We start from the raw sequence: 19130 nt of genomic DNA, 5'->3' as shown, positions 1-19130 counted from the left end.
CTGCTTTTAATATGAAACCTATTGAATGTTGAAAGGCCTCGATGGAGTGGACGTGGAGAGAAGTTCCTCCCTGCGCCTTGTTTAGCACACTTGGTGGCAACCTGGCCATTTCTTTTAGCATTTATCTGTTTTACAAGGCTGAGTTGCTAAATGAACACTGAACTCAGCACGAATGAAAAACGTGCAAGGAGCAGGCCAGATTCGAACCCAGGATCACTTGTTCCAAAGTCTGGGTGTGGATACCACTACACCACTGGCACAGACATGGATGAGGCAAGGATATCTCCTCCGGTGGGGGGAGGCCTCAGAATAGAGGGTTGACCATTTAGAATGGAGATGCGGAGGAATATCTTTAGCCAGTGACTGGTGAATCTGTGGAATTCGTTTCCACAGGCAGATGTGGTGGCCAAGTGTTTGGGTTATCTTAAGGCAGAGATTGATAAATTCTTGATTTGTCAGGGCATGAAGGCTTACAGGGAGAAGGCAGGAGACTGGGGCTGAGGGGGAAATGGATCAGCCATGATGAAATGGCGGAGCAGACTCGATGGACCAAATGACCTAATTCTGCTCCTGTATCTTAAGGTCTTATGTGACTACATAACACAATAACTCAGATTCTGAGTTTGCAGGAACTGCAGATGATTTGGTTGCTTGGGTATTAATCTCTGCTAGATTTTTCACAGGCATTCTTCCTACAGAATGAATAAATGGGGAAACTACACTGATATATCTGGGAACATAAAAATGGGTTTCTAAAAGGGCCAGTGGGGAGAAGCAGATGCGAACAGGTACGTACATCTGGCTTACCGCTCTGTGTTTGAACTCCTTTCTCATTACTAGGAAAACGAGCGGACCAAGGACCTGATCATCGAGCAGCGTTTGCACCGATCCATCATTGGTCAGAAGGGAGAGAAGATCAAAGAGATCCGTGACAAGTTTCCTGAGGTGAGGTCATTCATTCTACACGGAGGTGTCTCTGCACGCTGCTGAGAAGATCTCTCTTGTTTATCCCACTCTCCCTTTCCTCCATCCTCACATTTATACAAGTTTCTCTTACAAATATTTATCCAATTCCCTTTTCAAAGTTGTAATTGCCTGCTGAATAGCCAGAAAAGCATATGTTCCTATAGCATTTTTCTATATCCCTTTCAGTCATTTGACAGCACCTTACAGGCAATGAAGTACTTTCTGAATCATTGCCAAACATAGGGTCATAGAATGAAGCAGCACTGAAACAGGCCCTTCAAGCATTCCACCCAAAATGGCTAACTGTACTATAAACACAAGAAATTCTGCAGATGCTGGAAATATTGAGTAATGTACACAAAGTACAGGAAGAACTTGACAAGTAAGGCAGCATCTGTGGAGGGGAATGGTCTCAGTCCGAAACATTGCAATTGTACTCAGCTCTACCACTTCTCCTGGCAGCTTGTTCCATATATACATCACCACCTGTGTGGAAAAATATGCCCCTTAGGTCCCCCTTAAATCTCTCCCCTCTCGCCTTAGCTCTACACCCTTTAGTTTTACACTCCCCTACTCTGGGGAGAAGTGGTTTTACACTCCCCTACTCTGGGGAGAAAAAGGCTGTGAGTATCACTTTATTTATCTGCTTCGTGGTTTTATAAACCCCTCACAGACTCTTTCACTTCGGGGAAAAGTCCCAGTTTATTCAATCTCTGATTGTAACTCAAGTTCTTCAGACCCAGCAAAATCCTTGTGACTCTTTTCTGCAATTCTCTAGCTCAATAACATCCTTCCAAGAATATCACTACCCAGAGTGAATGTAACATTTCGGGTGCAGTTTGGCAGCATCTTGGTCATCTGTAACATAATGTCCCAGCTTAGCCCCCTGCCCAGTGAAAACAGAAGCGCCATATACCTTCTTGACCACCTTGTTTACTTGTGTCATCACTTTCAGAGAACGGTGTGCTTTTACCCCCAAGTCTCTCTGTTCAACACTATCCTGTTGTTCACTGTGCATGCTCTACTCTTGTTCATTCAGCCAGAGACTCATTCCACCGAGATGTAACACTGAGCGTCATAGGAAGTCATTCCTACCTGTGGCCATCAAACTTTACAACTCCTCCCTCGGAGTGTCAGACACCCTGAGCCAATAGGCTGGTCCTGGACTTATTTCCACTTGGCATGATTAACTTATTTTTAATCAATTATTTATGGTTTTATATTACTATATTTCTTCACTATTCTTGGTTGGTGTGGCTGTAACGAAACCCAATTTCCCTCGGGATCAATAAAATATGTCTGTCTGTCAGTTTAATGCATCATTCACATTCAAATTTTCAAATCAAATCAAGTATAATTATCATTTAACCATGCATAGATGCAGCTGAACAAAACAGTGTTCCTTGGGGCCAAGGTGCCAAGCATACACAACACCTTCAAAATAGCGGGCAAAGAAACATATTCACGCAAAAAAAAAACATATGTAGTCCAAGACAGAGCGACATGTCCCTCAATTGATGGTACGTTTTCCCGGCAGTGAGCAGACGTTGGCAATCCAGCCTGTCATCCCACCGATCAACCACTGGAAGGCAGCACCAATAGGAATGGGAAATTCTACCTCCCATTCTTTGGCCCACTTTCCTGGTTGAACAATATCCTGTTATAACCTTGGATAACCTTCCTTCACCATCCACCGCACCACCAATTTTGATGTCATCCGTGAAGTTCCTAATCATGCCACTTTCGTAGTCATGCTGTATCATTAATATACATGACAATGGACCCAGCACCAATCCCTGTGGCACAGCACTGGTCACAGACTTTCAATTTGAGAAACAACCTTGCAGGAACACCCTCAAAAACATGAATCTTGCCATCAGGTTGGAGGCTACCAAGACGGAATATAAGGCATTGCTCCTCCAACCTGAGGGTGGCAAGCGGTTGTTCCCCTCAGCCTAACTGCCGAGTTCCTCCGGCATTTTGTGAGTAACACTCTCGCCTCCTGGCACCAAGCCAATTTTGTGTCCCATTGACTAACTCAGCCATGTGATCTATCCTTCTGGACCACCCTAGCATGCATCTCTTGCAAGAAGCCAACCGTCGCAACACCTAAGCAATGTATTAGGCCACTTACGTCCGTGGCACTTCATGTGCTCTCGATCTCTTCAATAACTTCCAGTGCTCAGGCCCTAATCACCTCATTTTCACCATGGATATCCCTATACACTTCTATTCCCTCCCATCAAGAAGGCCTTAAATCTCCTTCCAGATGGCAGAGCTAGCCAGTTCCCCTCCACCACCATCCTTCGCTGGCTGGCAGAACTGGTCCTCACACCCAGCAATTCTTCTTTTGGCTCCTCCCACTTTCTCCAAGTCCAATGTGCAGCTGTGAGTACCCATATATGCCGGCCTTTTCAGCAGGTACATGGATCAATACTTCTGTTCCAAGCCTTTAATGGTAATGTTCCCCAGCTCTTTCTACACTATGTTGATGACTGCATTGCTGTATCTGCATGCACCCATGCTAAACTTCTCAATTTCATCAACTCAGCCTCCAGGTTCCACCCTGCTCTCTATGATCCATCTGACACCTCTCTCCCATTTATCAATCTCTCTCTTCATCCCTGGAGACAGACTGATAGTTTTTATAAGCTTACTGACTCTCAGGGTTGTCTTGACTACACCTCTTCCCACCCTTTCACCTGTAAAAATGCTATTCCCTTTTTTCACTTCCTCCATCTCCACTGCATCTGTATTCAGGATTAGGCCTTCCCTTACAGAACATCTGAGGTGTCCTTCAAAGAATGGGGTTTCCCTTGCTCTAACATTGATGCTGCCTCACCTACATCTCCTGCATTTCCTGGACATCTGCCCTCACCCCATCTTCCCACTGACTTAATAGGGATAGAGTCCTCTTCTCCTCACCTACCACCCCATGACCCTCTGCATCCAGCTCAACATTTTCCACAACTTCTGCCAACTCCATTGGGATACTACCACCAAACACACCTTTACCGCACTCTATTTTTTTTGCAGAGATTGCTCTCTCTGTGATACCCTCATCCATTTGTCCCTTCCCATTGACTTCCCTCCTGGCACATATCCTTGCAAGTAGATCAAGTGATACACCTGCCCATTCACCTCATCCCATACCACCATTTAGGGACCCAAATAGTCCTTCCAGATGAGGCAATACTTCACTTTCAAATCTGTCAGGGTCATCTACTCTATCCAGTGCACCTGGTACAGCCTTCTCTGTATCTTCTAGCCCATACTCCTGTCCCTCTCCCCAGCTTCTTATTCTTGCTTCTTTTCCCCTTCTTTTCCAGTCCTGATGAAGGGTCTCAGCCCAAAACATCAACTCTTGATTGCCCTCCATAGATGCTGCCTGACCTGCTGAGTTGCTCCAGCATTTTACCTGTGTTGCTCTGGATTTCCAACATCTGCAGAATCTCTCATGTCTATATTTATGACCAGATTATATACTACTCAGTGATACTCGTAAGAACTGACCGGAATACCCATCAAGATGCTTGCATACTGCCAAGTTGGGCCTCGGCCCAGAACGTCTCGACTGTTTATTCATTTCAATAGATGCTACCTGATGTGTTGAGTTCCTTCTGCAGTTTGAGTGTTGCTTTAGATTTACATCATCTGCAGAATTTCTCATGGCTGTGGTATCTTTGCCCACTTGTGAGACTGATGGGGCCGAGCATTAACCAAGGGGTGGTATCATCAGCGCTGCAGCACACCCTTAGTATGACACCAAGACTGTCAGATGAAATTCTTGTACTTGAGTGCCTTGAATGGGAGATGAATTTAGAACTTTGAGTCAAAGTTCAAGTTAATTTGTAATGCGTACATCAAAACCTGCAGTGAAATGTGTCATTTGCATGAACAACCAATACACCTGAAGCTGCCCCTGGGGCAGCCCACAAGTGTTCCTAAACACTCCAGCATGGCATGCTCACAATGTTCAGCAGAAGGTGTGGACAGACCACTCCTCGCTGCACATAAAGGGAGAGTTAGAAGCACCAAGTTTCTGAGAGTGCACATAACGGATGATCTCTCCTGATCCCTCAGTGCTGCCTCTTTAGTCAAGAAAGCACAGCAGCGTCTTCATTTCCTGAAGAGATTGAGGTGAGTTATTCTAACCACTTTTTACCACATCATCATTAAGAATGCCCGTACCAGCTGCATCACCGTCTGTAGGGAAATTGCACCTGACCACTAGACCCTACAAAGGACTGCGGAGACCACTGACAGGATCATCAAGGTCTCTGTTCCACCCATCGGAAATATTTATCAGGAGCATTGCGTACGCAGGGACCACAGCATTGTGAAGGGCCCCTCCCACGTGCTACAATCTCTTTGAACCTCCAGTATCAAGTAGGAGGTATCATAGCATTAGGACAAGGACTGTAGGTTGGGAAACACTTCTTCCCCAAAGGCTGCGAGACTATTGAACTCCCTGCCACTACCCAGGTCTCACTACACCGGTAGCAATATACCATTTACTTCAATGGTTCCATTTACTAACAAAGCATGTATACAGTATAGAACCGGAAACTCTTACTCTCCGCAGACATCCTCAAAACAGAAGAAAGGACCCAAAGAATGAATAACAGAAAAAAACATTACAACCCAAAGCTCCCTGCCCCACTTCCAGGCACAAGCAGCAGTAAAAGTATCAACCCTCCCCTCACTTATTCCCACCACCCACCATGCAAGCAACATCACAGTCCCAGAGAGAGATTGTCCATCAAAAACTACTGTTCCAACTGTTCAACATCCCACAGGCTCTCTCTGTCTCTCACGAATGAGGGAGAGAGATGTCACTCCTTCCACAGCGAGAGGGGGACGAACAGCTCACTATTTTGATGTTACAGCCTGTCGTGCTGTTTTTACTTCGTTTTCCCCAACTCGAGAACCAGCAGCAAGCTCTCACTCACCATTGAGAGAGAGAGAGAGAGAGAGAGAGAGAGATTGCCTGAATTAGAAGTCTCCGACGTCCACACCTACTAGCTCGATGTTCCAGTTCCCCATGACACTTCAGTTTGTGATATTGACTAGAAACTGGGTCCGCAGAGCCACACAAGGTCGCGCGCTGAAGGCTTTTGTTTTCCGGGCCGCTCCTGGAGATAACGCAGCTGATCAGCGAGTTCCTAGAATGGGAACATGCTGCCAGCATGAAGAACTGCAGTTAGCGTCGAGCTGTAGAACACAGACTCCAACAGGACCCCAACCACCTTGAAAGGGAAAAAAGAGGCATTAGAAGAAGAATTTAAACTGTTCCACTGATGGACTGGGAAAAGTCGCCCTCTGATGCCATCTACATTTTTTAAGCAACACACACAAAATGCTGGAGGAACTCAGCAGGTAAGGCAGCATCTATGGAAGAGAGTAAACAATGGACACTTCAGTCTGAGACCCTTCTTCAGGACTGGAAAGGAAGGGGAGAAGACAGAGTAAGAAGGTGGGGGGAGGGGAGGAAAAGATCTTTTTAACTTGTGTCATAAATGTACTTCAATCTTCAATCTTCAGGAATATATTTTACTATTTATTTATTTGTGGTATTTATGTGTGTGAGTTATTTGTATTGTGTTCTACACCTCGGTCCAGAGGAACATGGTTTCATTTGATGATATACACGTATATGGTTAAATGACAGGAACTTGGACAACACAGAACACAACAAGCAACAAAGTAACAGCCCCATTCCTCCCTCTCTAACACCCAACTACCCCCGCACATAGTCTTCTAACTACAGGACAGGCTGTCTTCTTTCACCAAGTGCCATCCAGTGATCCATGAATGAAAACTTAAGCCTGTTTCCTACAATGGCAAATCATCCTTCACCGTGCAGTTCCTTTGCCAAATTATTTTAAATCTGTTTCTAGTAATGGCACTAAAATTTATTGTGATCACTGCACTAAGCTAATGCTAAAGCTTATCCTTCTCTCCAGATCGCACAAATCACTTTTGGAGGCAGGAATCCCAGATCTTCAAGTTAGTCCTTGCAGCAGGAGCAGGTGCCCACCTTTCTGTGCCAGGGATCCAGGTTCAGATAAGGTGAATACAACTACCAGCTGAGTTCTGACCCAGTTAGATTGGGCTCGTGGTGCTAGAAGGAATACAAAACATGGGAGGACATTAACTCAGGGTCAAGCCATTGGAAATGAGTCAGGGAACACTCTTTTACCAAGTTCCTGGTGGATATCTAGCTCCTTAAGGATATTGATATTGGCTTATTGTAAAGTTTTCAGAACCAACATGAGCAGAGAAAATTAAAGTGCAAATCAACCAGGATTTCATTGGGTGGTGGGACACGCCACAGTAGGTCTTTAGCAGATGCAATCTCACTGGCTCTCCACTCGGTCTTGGATCACCTGGATTATAGCAATATCTATAGAGATAAACTCAACCAGCTCCATCATGGACACTAACCTCCCCAGCATCAAGGACGTCTGCAAAAGGTGATACCTCAAAAAGGCAGCATTCATCATTAAGGATCCCCATCACCCAGGACATACCCTCTTCTCATTGCTGACATCAAGGAGGAGATACAGAAGCCTGAAGACACACACTCAATGTTTCAGGAACCGCTTCTTCCCCTTCACCATTAGATTTTTGAATGGACAATGAACCGAAGTATACTGGCTCACTGGTTTACTCTCTTTTAGCACTACTTATTTAATTCTAATATACATTTCTTATTGTAATTTATAGTTTTTAAATTATGTATTAAACCTGATTCTGAGTGCTGTGGCCTCTTCCTAGACCTACATGGGGCGGCACAGTGGTGCAGCAGTTAGTACCAGTGTTGTGTGACTCCAGTGACCCAGGGTCGATCCCAAGCTCTGGTGCTGTCTGTGTGAAGTTTGCATGTTCTCCCCGTGACCACGAGGATTTCTCCCGAGTGCTCCAGTTCCCAATGGCGTGTGAGCAGGTTAATTGTTCGCTGTAAATTGTCCCTAGTGCAGATGGTGGCAGGAGAAGCAGAGAGCTGCAGGGAGGTGGGGGCAGCTGATGGGCAAATAAGAGGGAATAGCTTAAAGGAAAAGGGGTGGGAAATGAGCTAATGTGAACTGGTATAGACACATAGGGCCTAGTGGCTTACAAGATGAAAATAACAAGCTGGCAGGGATGAATGAATCCAAAATAAAACTGCACATGCTGGAAGTACTTGGCAGGTCGGGCGGCCTCTGAAAAAGCAAACCAGCTAATGTTTCAGGTTCAGGACCCTTTGTTACAAGGGATGAGGTGAGGTGAGAACTTCCCTCTACAACAGACTCAAAGGGTTGAGGAAGAGTGTATTGAGTGCTTCACAGCCTGGTATGGGAACTCCAACGTTTTTGAACGGAATATCCTAAAAAGGTAGTAGGTTCGGCCCAGTACATCATGGGTACAGCCCTCCCAATCATTGAGCATATCTACATGAAATGCAGTCATAGGAAAGCAGCGTCTATCATCAGAGATCCCCACCACCTAGGTCACGCTCTTTTCATGCTGCTGCCATTAGGTAGAAGGTACAAGAGTGTCAGGACTCACATCACCAGGTTCAAGAACAGTTACTATCCTTCAGGCCCTTGAATAAAAGGGGATAATTACACTCACTTGCCCATCCATTGAGAGTTGTGGATCTATGGAATGCTCTGCCTCAGAAGGCAAAGGAGACCAATTCTCTGGATGCTTTCAAGAAAGAGTTAGATAGAGCTCTTAAAGATAGCAGAGTCAAGGGAAATGGGGAGAAGGCAGGAACAGGGTACTGATTGTGGATGATCAGTCATGATCACATTGAATGGCGGTGCTGGGCCGAATGGCCTACTCCTGCACCTATTGTCTATTGTTCCCACAACCAATAATCTCAAACTCTTTATCTTGTTATTTGATGTTCTACTTATTTATTGCTATTTATTTATATTCACATTTGCACAGTTTGTTGTCTTCTGCACTCTGGTTGATCTTTCATTGATCCTGTTGTAGTTACTATTCTATAGATTTGCTGAGTATCCCTGCAGGAAAATGAATCTCAGGGTTGTATATGATGAGATACATGTACTGCAATAATAAAATTTACTTTGAGCTATCCCTCAGTCCCCCTCGTGCAGCTTAATGGCCTCTGGTTCCTTTCTTATTAATCAAGGGTTTTGCCCCTCTATTCTGTAACAAGTAAAATCATCTGTTTTCCACCCAGGTGATTATCAACTTCCCGGACCCTGCGCAGAAGAGTGACATCGTGCAGCTGCGTGGTCCGAAGAATGAGGTGGAGAAATGTGGCAAGTTCCTTCAGAAAGTCATCGCAGATTTGGTGAGTGGCCCTCTTCAGTCTGAACAGTTCCCACATCCCATTGCAACTTAAAGCAGTGACTCGTGGGTAAAAGCCTTTTGCTGGGTCTCCCCGGTGATGCAAACCCTTACAAACACATTCCCTTGCCATCCTCTGCCCACCGTAGCTCTATATAATCATAGCCCAACCCTCTGACCTCACCTCCTTCATCCTTCTCCACATCTCCCTCACCATGCCCCCATCACATCTTCCAAACCCCTAGTCTACAGCCCTTACCCTCTGTTTTCTGTTATCTCCTTCCCACCTCCAACACACACAAAATGTTGGTGGAACTCAGCAGGTCAGGCAGTGTCTATGGAAAGGATTCAACAGTCGCTATTTCAGGCCGAGGCCTCATCAGGTATTCCCACCTCTGCCTGCTCCTCAGCTTTCCCAAAGTGTTCTTTGGGGACATTGAAACATCCTGTATAGAATAACAATGGTGAGGTCAAATTCCGCAGACGTCAGAAACCCAAAATAAAACTGAGAAAACTTGTCACACTTGGGACTTTGGTGGTCTTAGACTGTCAGATTTGTTAGTTGTAATACACCAGCACATATTTAATTCACTTAAAGGGAGCATGGTGAAACAGGTCGCTTGTCAGTTTGAAGAGTGCATGAAGCAAGGTGAGTGAAAGGTAGCAGAGAAACTGGCTCAGGAAACGGGACAAGAGCAATTAAACCGGAGCTCTGATGGGTTGGAAGGGAGAGTGAGATCTAGGGAGCTACTGAGTGAGAGAGAACATGGGAACATACAGGGACCTGACAAGAGAAGGGGAGCACAGGACTCTGCCCAGTGAATGGGAGAGTATGGGAAACTGGAGCTCTGGTGAGACAGAAGGGAGCATTGGAGGACTGGGTTTCCAGTAAGTGAGAGAGAACATGGGAACCAGAATTTTGCCATGTGGAAGGGAGCGCAGGAATGGGGTCCATGAGTGGGAGAGCACAAATTCTGTCAGATTGCAAGGGGATTGTGAGTGAACAACTCTTTTCAAGTTCAGCCACAAATTCTCAGTTGGATTGAAGTCTGGACTATGACTTGGCCACTCCAGGACATTAACTTTGTTGTTTTTAAGCCATTCCTGTGTAGCTTTGGCTTTATGCTTGGGGTCAATGTCTTGCTGGAAAGCAAATCTCCTAAGTCACAGTACTCTTGCGAACTTAATCAGGTTTTCCTCCAGGATTTCCGTGTATTTTGCTGCATTAATTTTACTCTCTACTTTCACAAGCCTTCCAGGGCCTGCTGCAGTGAACCATTCCCACAGTATGATGGAGCCTCCACCATGCTTTACAGTAGGGATGGTGTGTTTCTGATGATGTATGGTGTTTGGCTTACACCAAACAGCGTTTAGTCTGATGGCCGAAAAGCTGAATTTTGGTTTCATCAGACCATAGAACCTTCTTCCAGCTGACATCAGAGTCTCCCACATGCCTTCTGGCATACTCTAGCTGAGATTTTGTGTGAGTTTTTTCAACAATGGTTTTCTCTTTGCCACTCTCCCATAAAGCTGTGACTGGTGAAGCACTCAGGCAACAGTTGTATGCACAGTCTCTCCCGTCTCAGCCACTGAAGCTTGTAACTCCTCTAGTTGTCATAGGTCTCTTGGTGGCCTCCCTCACTAGTCCCCTTCTTGCACGGTCACTCAGTTTTTGATGACGACCTGCTGTGGGCAGACTTGCAGCTGTGCCATATTCTTTCCATTTCTTGATGATTGACTTACCTGTAATCCAAGGGACATTCAGTGACTTGAAAATGTTCTTGTATCCATCTCCTGACTTGTGCTTTTCAATAACCTTTTCGTGAAGTCACTTAGAGTGTTCTTTTGTCTTCGTGGTGTAGTTTTTGACAGGATTACGTATTTCTTTGTTCTGCTGTCACAAAGACGACATTCTCATTACATATGCCGATGATTTGATTTGATTATAATTGGCCTAGTATTAAATCGGTGGGTTACTGGACACTGCAGCTCATTAGGCCGGAAGGGGCAGTTCTGTGTTGTATCTCTCAATAATGAGTCCACGAAAGTGAGTGGAGTCTGTTCAGAGTAAGGTGAGTGAAGTTATCCACTCTGGTTCAGGACCATGGTGGTTTTCAGGTAATGACTGTTCCTGAACCTGGTGGTGTGGGATCTAAGGCTTCTGTAGCAAGATTAGGGCCTGGCCAGGACAGGCTGTTGGTAATGTTGACTCCCATGAGTACGATGAGCCATGTGAAGTGTTGAGCACTGGTATTACTGAATGCCCACCGCTGATCTGCTGTTGTGGTCTTTGCTCTCCCCAGATTGAGAACAGCTACTCTGTCTCCATCCCAATCTTCAAGCAGTTCCACAAGAACATCATCGGTAAAGGAGGGGCCAACATCAAAAAGGTACAAGCTGGAGAGAAATGTAACTGTCCAGGTTTGTGTTTGTGTCAGTTGGGGCACCACTGGGTTGTAGTCTGGCCTCTGAGCCAGGAGACTGCATGCTTGGCAATAGCACATCACCCTGGCGGACAGTCGGTGCTGAATCTGAGGCAGTGCTGCACTCTTGAAGGCCATCACCTTTCAGACAGAGCGTCTCTCAAACAATGCACGTCTCTATCCGTCCTGTCAGATAGACTTACAAGGTCTCATAAGTCCCTCCATTCAAAAGTGGGAAGAACAAAATGGGGTTGGGAGGTCATGGTGGACAGTGGGGAGAAGGATCTGTATCTGTTTTGTATCTTTCACATAGTCTCTCTTTCTTTCTCTCTCTCTCTACCCCTATCTCTATAGCTCTCCTTCTATCCCCCTTCCCCCTTCCACCCCTCTCCTCTCTCCCCTTACCCTCCTATCCCCACTCCCTCCCCCTTGCCCCCTCCCCCCACCTCTCCCCTTCAACCCTACTGCTCTCCCTTTCCCTCCCCCCTCAACCCTACTGCACTCCCTTTCCCTCCCCCCACCCTCCCACTGACCTCTAATCTGTCCTATCCTCTCCTTCCCTCTCTCCCTCTCTTACATGGTAATATATGCTGGTGTTAGTTTTGCCTTTGTGGCTTCCAGTTGTTGAGCGTCTGTTGCCTTTGTGTCTGGACCACGTGTGCTGCAAGCTTGCCTCCCTCTGACCTGTCCTCTGCTCTCCTTCGCCAGATTCGCGAGGAAACAAACACAAAGATTGACCTCCCCACAGAGAACAGCAACTCGGAAGTGATCCTCATCACGGGAAAGAAAGCAAACTGTGAGGCTGCCCGAGACCGAATCTTGTCCATTCAGCGAGAACTGGTACATCGCACCGGGAGGTTTTTGTCCACTCTTTAAGCTTCATTGCAACTCGTGTCCTTACTTAACTAGTTAGCACCTTTAACAAGTTTTCCGTAACTCATAATTCTACAAAAATAAGCAACCCGTGTAACATCAAGCCTGTTCTGCCAAGAGCTGGGTCATCCAACCTACCGATCCTGCCTTTTAAACAGTATAGCACAAGGTCAAGCTATTCAGCCCACAATGTTGTACCAAAACAAATGAAAAGCAAATCATAAACACCCAAACTCTAATCCTTCCTATCTATACCATCTTCCTCACATCCATGTGCCTATCCAAACATCTCTGTATTTGCCCCTAGCACCCTACCAGGCAGCGCATTCCAGCCAGTCACCACTCTGAGTAAAAACTTACCCCTCACATACTCATTGAACTTGCTGCCTTTCACCTTCAATGCATACCCTCTGGTATAATACACCCCTACCCTGGGAAACAGATACCCCCTGTGCACTGTATCGATGCCTCTCATACTCTTATAATCCTCTATCAGATCTCCCCTCAGCCTCTGCTGCTCCAGAGAAAACGACCCAAGTTTATCCAGCCTCTAGTGACAGACAGCACATGCCCTCTAAACCAGTCAGCGTCCTAGTAAACCTCTTCTGCACCCTCTCCAAAGTCTCAACATCTGTTTTATAGTAGGGTGACCAGAACTGTATGCAGTACTCCAGATCTGGCCTAACCAAAATTTTATAAGCTCTGCTGATCACCAACATTCCTTCCTCTCTGTCTGTAGCTCTTAAGTCTTGTGTGGTACCATAACCCAGTGGCTATGTGCAAATTATGGATTTAAATAAATATTACTTCACTGCAGTGCAAACAAAATACAGATTAAGATTTATTTATCACTGGTACGTTGGAACAAACAGTCAAGTGCTTCATTTGCATTAGCAACGAACATACCTGAAGCTGTGTTTGGGACAGCTACCAAGTGTCACCACATATTCTGACACCGCAGTGCTGGGAGGAACAACACAAACACAACAAAACAGAACATAATCAAGTGACAATGCAATGTCAACAAAACAAGCCTCATTCATCCCCTTCTCCCACCCACCCACACAGTCTTCTAACCGCAGGAACAAGGCCGTCTTCAGCCTCCAGCATACTCTTGCAAGCACTAGGCCACAATTTCCCCAGCGGACTCTCAGAAATTCGCAGACCCAGGCTCCTGCACAGTTCCTTAACCTCTGGGCTTCCAATCGGCCTTCCAGACAGGGTTTGATTTGGACCTCTGATTGACAGCATCAAGTGATGATGGCCGCCAAGTCATGAAATGTCCCTCAACTATTTCCATTCCTTTGTGGAAGCCTCATAAATAATTAGAATTCCTCTCAGAGTTAGGTTTATATTTTAGGTAACGTACCCTGAAGTGTAAACTCTGTTTCTCTTTCCACAGATGCTGCCTGACCTGTTGAGTATTTCGAAGACTTTCTGTTTTTATCTCGGGTTTTAAGCATCTTTTTCAATTGATAATCACTTTCCTTCACCTTTACCTGTCTCAACAGCAACTCAGCTGCGGTTTAGTTGAAGTTCATCCTGTCATTTAAGTAGTGGCTGGTTCAGAGAAGAGAGCAGTTTGTGAGAAGTAATTACAAGAAGCACAGAAAGACAGCATCATATAAACCTGAATACTTGGACTAACTGATTTCTGTCTTAAAGTGTATTTATACTAATACTCTTTACAAAGTACAGAATATATTTTTATTATCAAAGTACATATCTGCAACCCTGATTGTTATCTTCATGTGGGCATACTCAATAATGAATGAAAGGAAAAATGTTAGAACCCCAAAGCTTCCCACCCCTCCCATGCAGAAGCAGCAGCAAATCATCAACCCTCCCACTCCCCTCCCCTCACTTATTCCAACAAAAATCATCAGCCTCCCCCCCCCCCACCCACCATGCAAGGAAAAGCAAAGCCCGCAAAGAGACCATGATCTGCAGTCCATCAAAATCACTGTTCATCTGACAGCTGGACATACCACAGGCTCGCTCTCTCTCTCTCTCTCTGACTGACAAGGGAGAGAGAGGTATCACTCCTGTCACAACGAGAAGGCAAATCAACAGCTCACTATACCAATGTTACAGTCTGCAGGGTCGCTTTTTTAATTTCAAGTTCCCTGACTTGAGAATTGGCAGCAAACTCTCCCTCACCATTGTGAGAGAGAGAGAGAGTAGAGGCCTCCAGCAGCCTGGGGAGTGATGGGGAAAGTGAGCGTAGTTATCCCCTTTTATTCAAGAGCCTGATGGTTGGAGGGTAGCAACTATTCTTGAACCTGGTGGTGTGAATCCCGAGGCTCTTGTACCTTCTGCCTGATGGCAGCAACGCGAAAAGAGCACGACCTGGGTGGTGAGAATCTCTGATGTTGGTACTGCTTTCCTATGGTAGCATTTCATTAGATGTGCTCAATGGTTTGAAGGGCTTTACCCATGATGTATTGGGCTGAATCCACTATCTTTTATTGGATTTTCCATTCAAAGGCATTGGTGTTTCCTTTGCAGGCCATGATGCAGCCAGTCAATACAGTCTCCACTACACACCTATAGAAGTTGGTCATTTTGATCCTGTATGAGGATATTTGCACATTAGCCTCGGTGCTGCAGATATCGTATTACTCTTCAGCTGGAATTGGTGATGCACGAGAGATGTACAGAGCAGTCACTGAATTCTAGGCTGACTGACAACAAGGCTGCGGAAATATATTTTAATTATTTACAAGGTTTTGGCCTCCACAAAGCAACAGAAGTAATTCAGGGCCATTTCACAAACTTGGGCTCAGGACCACCCTGCTGATGTAGCACTGACTCTGGGTCTGTCCTTCCTAGAATTTAGAAGAATGATTGGGGATCTTTGAAACCTATCAAATATTGAAAGGCCTAGATAAGTGGATGTGGGAGAGGATGCTTCTAAAAGTGGCCTCAGAATAGAAGTAGTACCTGTAAAACAGAGATGAGGAGGAATTTCTTAAGCCAGAGGGTGGTGAATCTGTGGAATTCATTGCCACAGACAGCTGTGGAGGCCAAATCATTGGGTATATTTAAAGCGGAGGTCGATGGGTTCTTGATTAGTAAGCGTATGAAAGGTTAAGGGGAGAAGGCAGGAGAATGGGGTTGAGAGGGATAATAAATCAGCCAAAGAGAAATGATGGTGCAGACTTGATGGACCAAATGGCCTAATTCTCCTACTGTACATCTTATGGTCCAATACACATACAAATTTTGTGTTTTGCTCCAGATTTCCAGCATCTGTAGAATGTTTTACGTCACTGAGACTTTTCCCTGTGTTTAAGTTTTATTCCCCCTCCAGCACTTTTTCGCCTCCCTCCACCATCCTGACCAACCGTAACCCTAGGAGTTGTTGACTTGGTATCATTGTAAATTCACAACTCATTCTAACCTGCATATTTTAGGAATCTCCAGTGCTGGGGAAATTCAGTGCACTTACCAAGGAAGTGAAGACTTTTCTCCCCTTCTCTTTCCATTCCCCATTCTGGCTCCCCTTTTACCCCTTCTCTTCTCCTCATCTGCCTATCACCTTCTCTTGAGCCCCTTCTTCTTCCCTATCTCCCATGGTCCACTCTCCTCTCCCATAAGATTCCTTCTTCGGTCCTTTACCTCTTCCACCTATCACCTCTCCCAGCCTCTTACTTCATCTCCTCTTAGCCCAGTCACCCACCTATCTCCTCACTTTTCACCTGTCAGCTTGCAGTCCTTTCCCTTCCTCCACCTTCTTATTCTGGCTTCTGCCTCCTTCCATTCCAGTCCTGATGAAAGCTCCAGCCCAAAACATTGACTGAAGTGTCACCCTCAATGGATGCTGTCTGACCCGTTGTGTTCCTCTCGCATTTTGTGTATCTTGCTCAAGATTACCTCCAGAATCCCCTGTGCTTGTTAAGTGAAATCTGTTTCGATTTCTTCTGTTTAACCCTTGCCACATTTACCTCAGGCAAACATCAAGGAAGTGGATGTCTTGATCCCAGCCAAGCTGCACAACTCCCTGATTGGGGCCAAGGGACGTCTGGTGCGATCACTGATGGAGGAGTGCGGAGGGGTGCACATTCACTTTCCGTCCGAAGGATCAGGCAGCGACAAGGTCACCATCAGAGGTCTTGTGGAGGAAGTGGAGAAGGCAAAGAAACAGCTGCTTCAGCTGGCTGAGGAGAAGGTACTTACTTCACTAACCATCTTCATTTTTAAAAAAAATTAGCTTTATTTGTCGCACTTACGTCAAAATATACAGCGTAATGTATTGTTTCTGTCAGTGATTAACACAATCCAAGGATGTGCTGGGGGCAGCTGCAAACATTGCCATGCTTGCGACACCAACATAGCATGTCCACAACTTACCAACCCTAACCCGTACATCTTTGGTCTCCCTGCCATCCGATGGGGACATCTATCAGGAGTGCTGCATATGCAGGGCCCTTAGTATTATCAAGGATCCCACCCATTCAGCATCCTTTTTGACTTTCTACCATCAGGCAGAGACTCTGATGAATAAAAACAAGAACGGTCAGGATGGGAAACAGTTCCTTCCCTCAGGCCATTAGGCTTCTGAACTCCCAGCCGCATTGCATTCGAAGTAAGACCGGTTAATCTGTTCTGTACTGTACAATATTTAACTTGTGCACACTGTAGATTTTACCCTTACTTTCCTAAATTATTGTGTTATGTGTGCTACAGTGTTTTACACCCTGGTCCCAAGAAGTGTCTCATTTGACAGTACCGTCGGCCCTCCTTATCCGCGAGGGATTGGTTCTGGGACCCCTCGCGGATACCAAAAAATGCTGATGCTTAAGTCCCTTATTCAATGGGGCTCAATGCGGTGGACCTTAGGACCCAGCAGAACCCCAGGCCTTATTTAACCTGTCTCAGTGCAGTGGACATTAGGACCTGGCAGCCGAGCCCTGAATCTGCGGTGTTTCTGTTCATGAAAATAATCACAAACACGATTGAAAATAAAGTGGAAATAATAAAGCAATCAGAAAGAGGTGAAACACCATCGGTCATTGGAAAAGCGTTAGGCTATAGTCGGTCAACAATTTTAAAGGATAAAATGAGAAAGGCCCTGCCCTGATGAAAGCTACAATTATTACTAAGCAACGCAGTGGTTTAATTATTGGGTTTTGGGTTTTTGATCCTCCACATCAACCAGGATGGAAGGAGAGCGTGCTCAGAAGTGGTCTGTCACTGAATCAAACTCGGGAACTTCCTGAGCCCAGTGCTGAAACATACATTCTTAAGTGTATAGAAAGGTAAAATATATACTATATACTAAGACAAACGTTTGACTAACTGACGCTAAACAATACTGGATGTACCTGTTCCAACTTACATAGTAAGAGAACTTCCGATTTTTTCAATCCCGATCCACAGTAAAATACGCACATCCTCCCGTATACTTTAAATCATCTCTAGATTACTTATAATACTTAATACAATGTAAATGCTATGTAAAATAGTTGTTATACTGCATTGTTTAGGGAATAATGACAAGGAAAAAAAAAGTCTTTACATGCTCGAACAACAAGTGCTGGAAGAGCACTTCCAGGTTTTCTCGATTCGCGGTTGGTTGAACTCGCACATGCGGAACTCGCGGATAAGGAGGGTCGACTGTATACATGTATATAGTTAAATGACAATGACTGGGTGCAAACAAGCACTTGAAGCATATCACGCGGTACAAGCTTCTCACAGACAGTGGTGAAAATTGAACCTCAACTCTTACAGTTGGTGCGTGTTGTGATGGAAAATAACTGGTTATTTGAGTCTCAACAATAGAGGCCTGGACACACAGAGTTTTAACAAGAAGGAATTTATTTACAAGGGGAAGTCAGGTCAACACAAGCAACTATAATATTCTAACAAAAAAACGTTTAGGGTTAACACGTGTGGGGAAGGTCGGGTTGGCTGTATAATACACAGAAAGAGGTGTGGGGACAGAGTACAGTTACACATACAGAGAACAAGGGAAAAGCACTACAACAGCTATCCCCCTTGACCTTGGATAGCTGCGGCTCCCTTACCAGGACCAACAATAAACATTCCCAAACATAAATCAATGCACTTACCTTCAATGAGGTGGTCTGTAAGAGAGGCCGAGCCAGGTACATGTCTCACCTTTTATAGCATGGGGCTAGGCGAGATAATCCAATTAAGGTGACCAATAATTTAGGTGTGCATTGATTAGTTGGAAGGGACCAAATGTTGATTGGCTTGTGGTGTGTCCTTCGAGCAGCCAGGTGGCAGTGTGTCTATCACATGGCCGGTATCTCTGGATACAGTGCGTTAAAGCATTATGCTAACCACTACGCTGCCGTGCCACCTCCTAATATCAACACCAATGCATGACATTACTGCATACTAAAGACTGCTGTTGTTTGAATCATGGAAACATATGGTGCAATTGAGCCATTTGCATTAATGATTAGCTGAGAGGAGCCCCCAAGTGTCACCATGCTTGTAGCACCAGTATAGCACGTTTGTAGCTTATCAACCCTAACCTATATGTCCTTGGAATATGTGAGGAAACTGGAGCACCAGCATAAAACCCAC

General features: G+C 45.3%; 1 protein-coding gene across 1 annotated transcript in view; it reads left to right on the top strand.

Moving 5' to 3' along the window:
* Window positions 1-19130, top strand: part of LOC132396939 (vigilin-like) — a 192630-nt gene that overhangs the window by 132678 nt on the left and 40822 nt on the right. The window contains exons 13-17 of the mRNA XM_059975068.1: window positions 841-945; window positions 9164-9277; window positions 11577-11663; window positions 12405-12536; window positions 16522-16740. Coding sequence (XP_059831051.1) covers window positions 841-945; window positions 9164-9277; window positions 11577-11663; window positions 12405-12536; window positions 16522-16740 — 657 coding nt within the window. The remainder of the gene's footprint in view (window positions 1-840; window positions 946-9163; window positions 9278-11576; window positions 11664-12404; window positions 12537-16521; window positions 16741-19130) is intronic.

The sequence above is a fragment of the Hypanus sabinus genome, chromosome 7, assembly GCF_030144855.1.
Source record: "Hypanus sabinus isolate sHypSab1 chromosome 7, sHypSab1.hap1, whole genome shotgun sequence".
NCBI classification, from domain to species: Eukaryota; Metazoa; Chordata; class Chondrichthyes; order Myliobatiformes; family Dasyatidae; genus Hypanus; species Hypanus sabinus.
The sequence above is the reverse complement of the archived record's forward strand: the minus strand, read 5'-3'. Positions and strand labels throughout refer to the sequence as shown.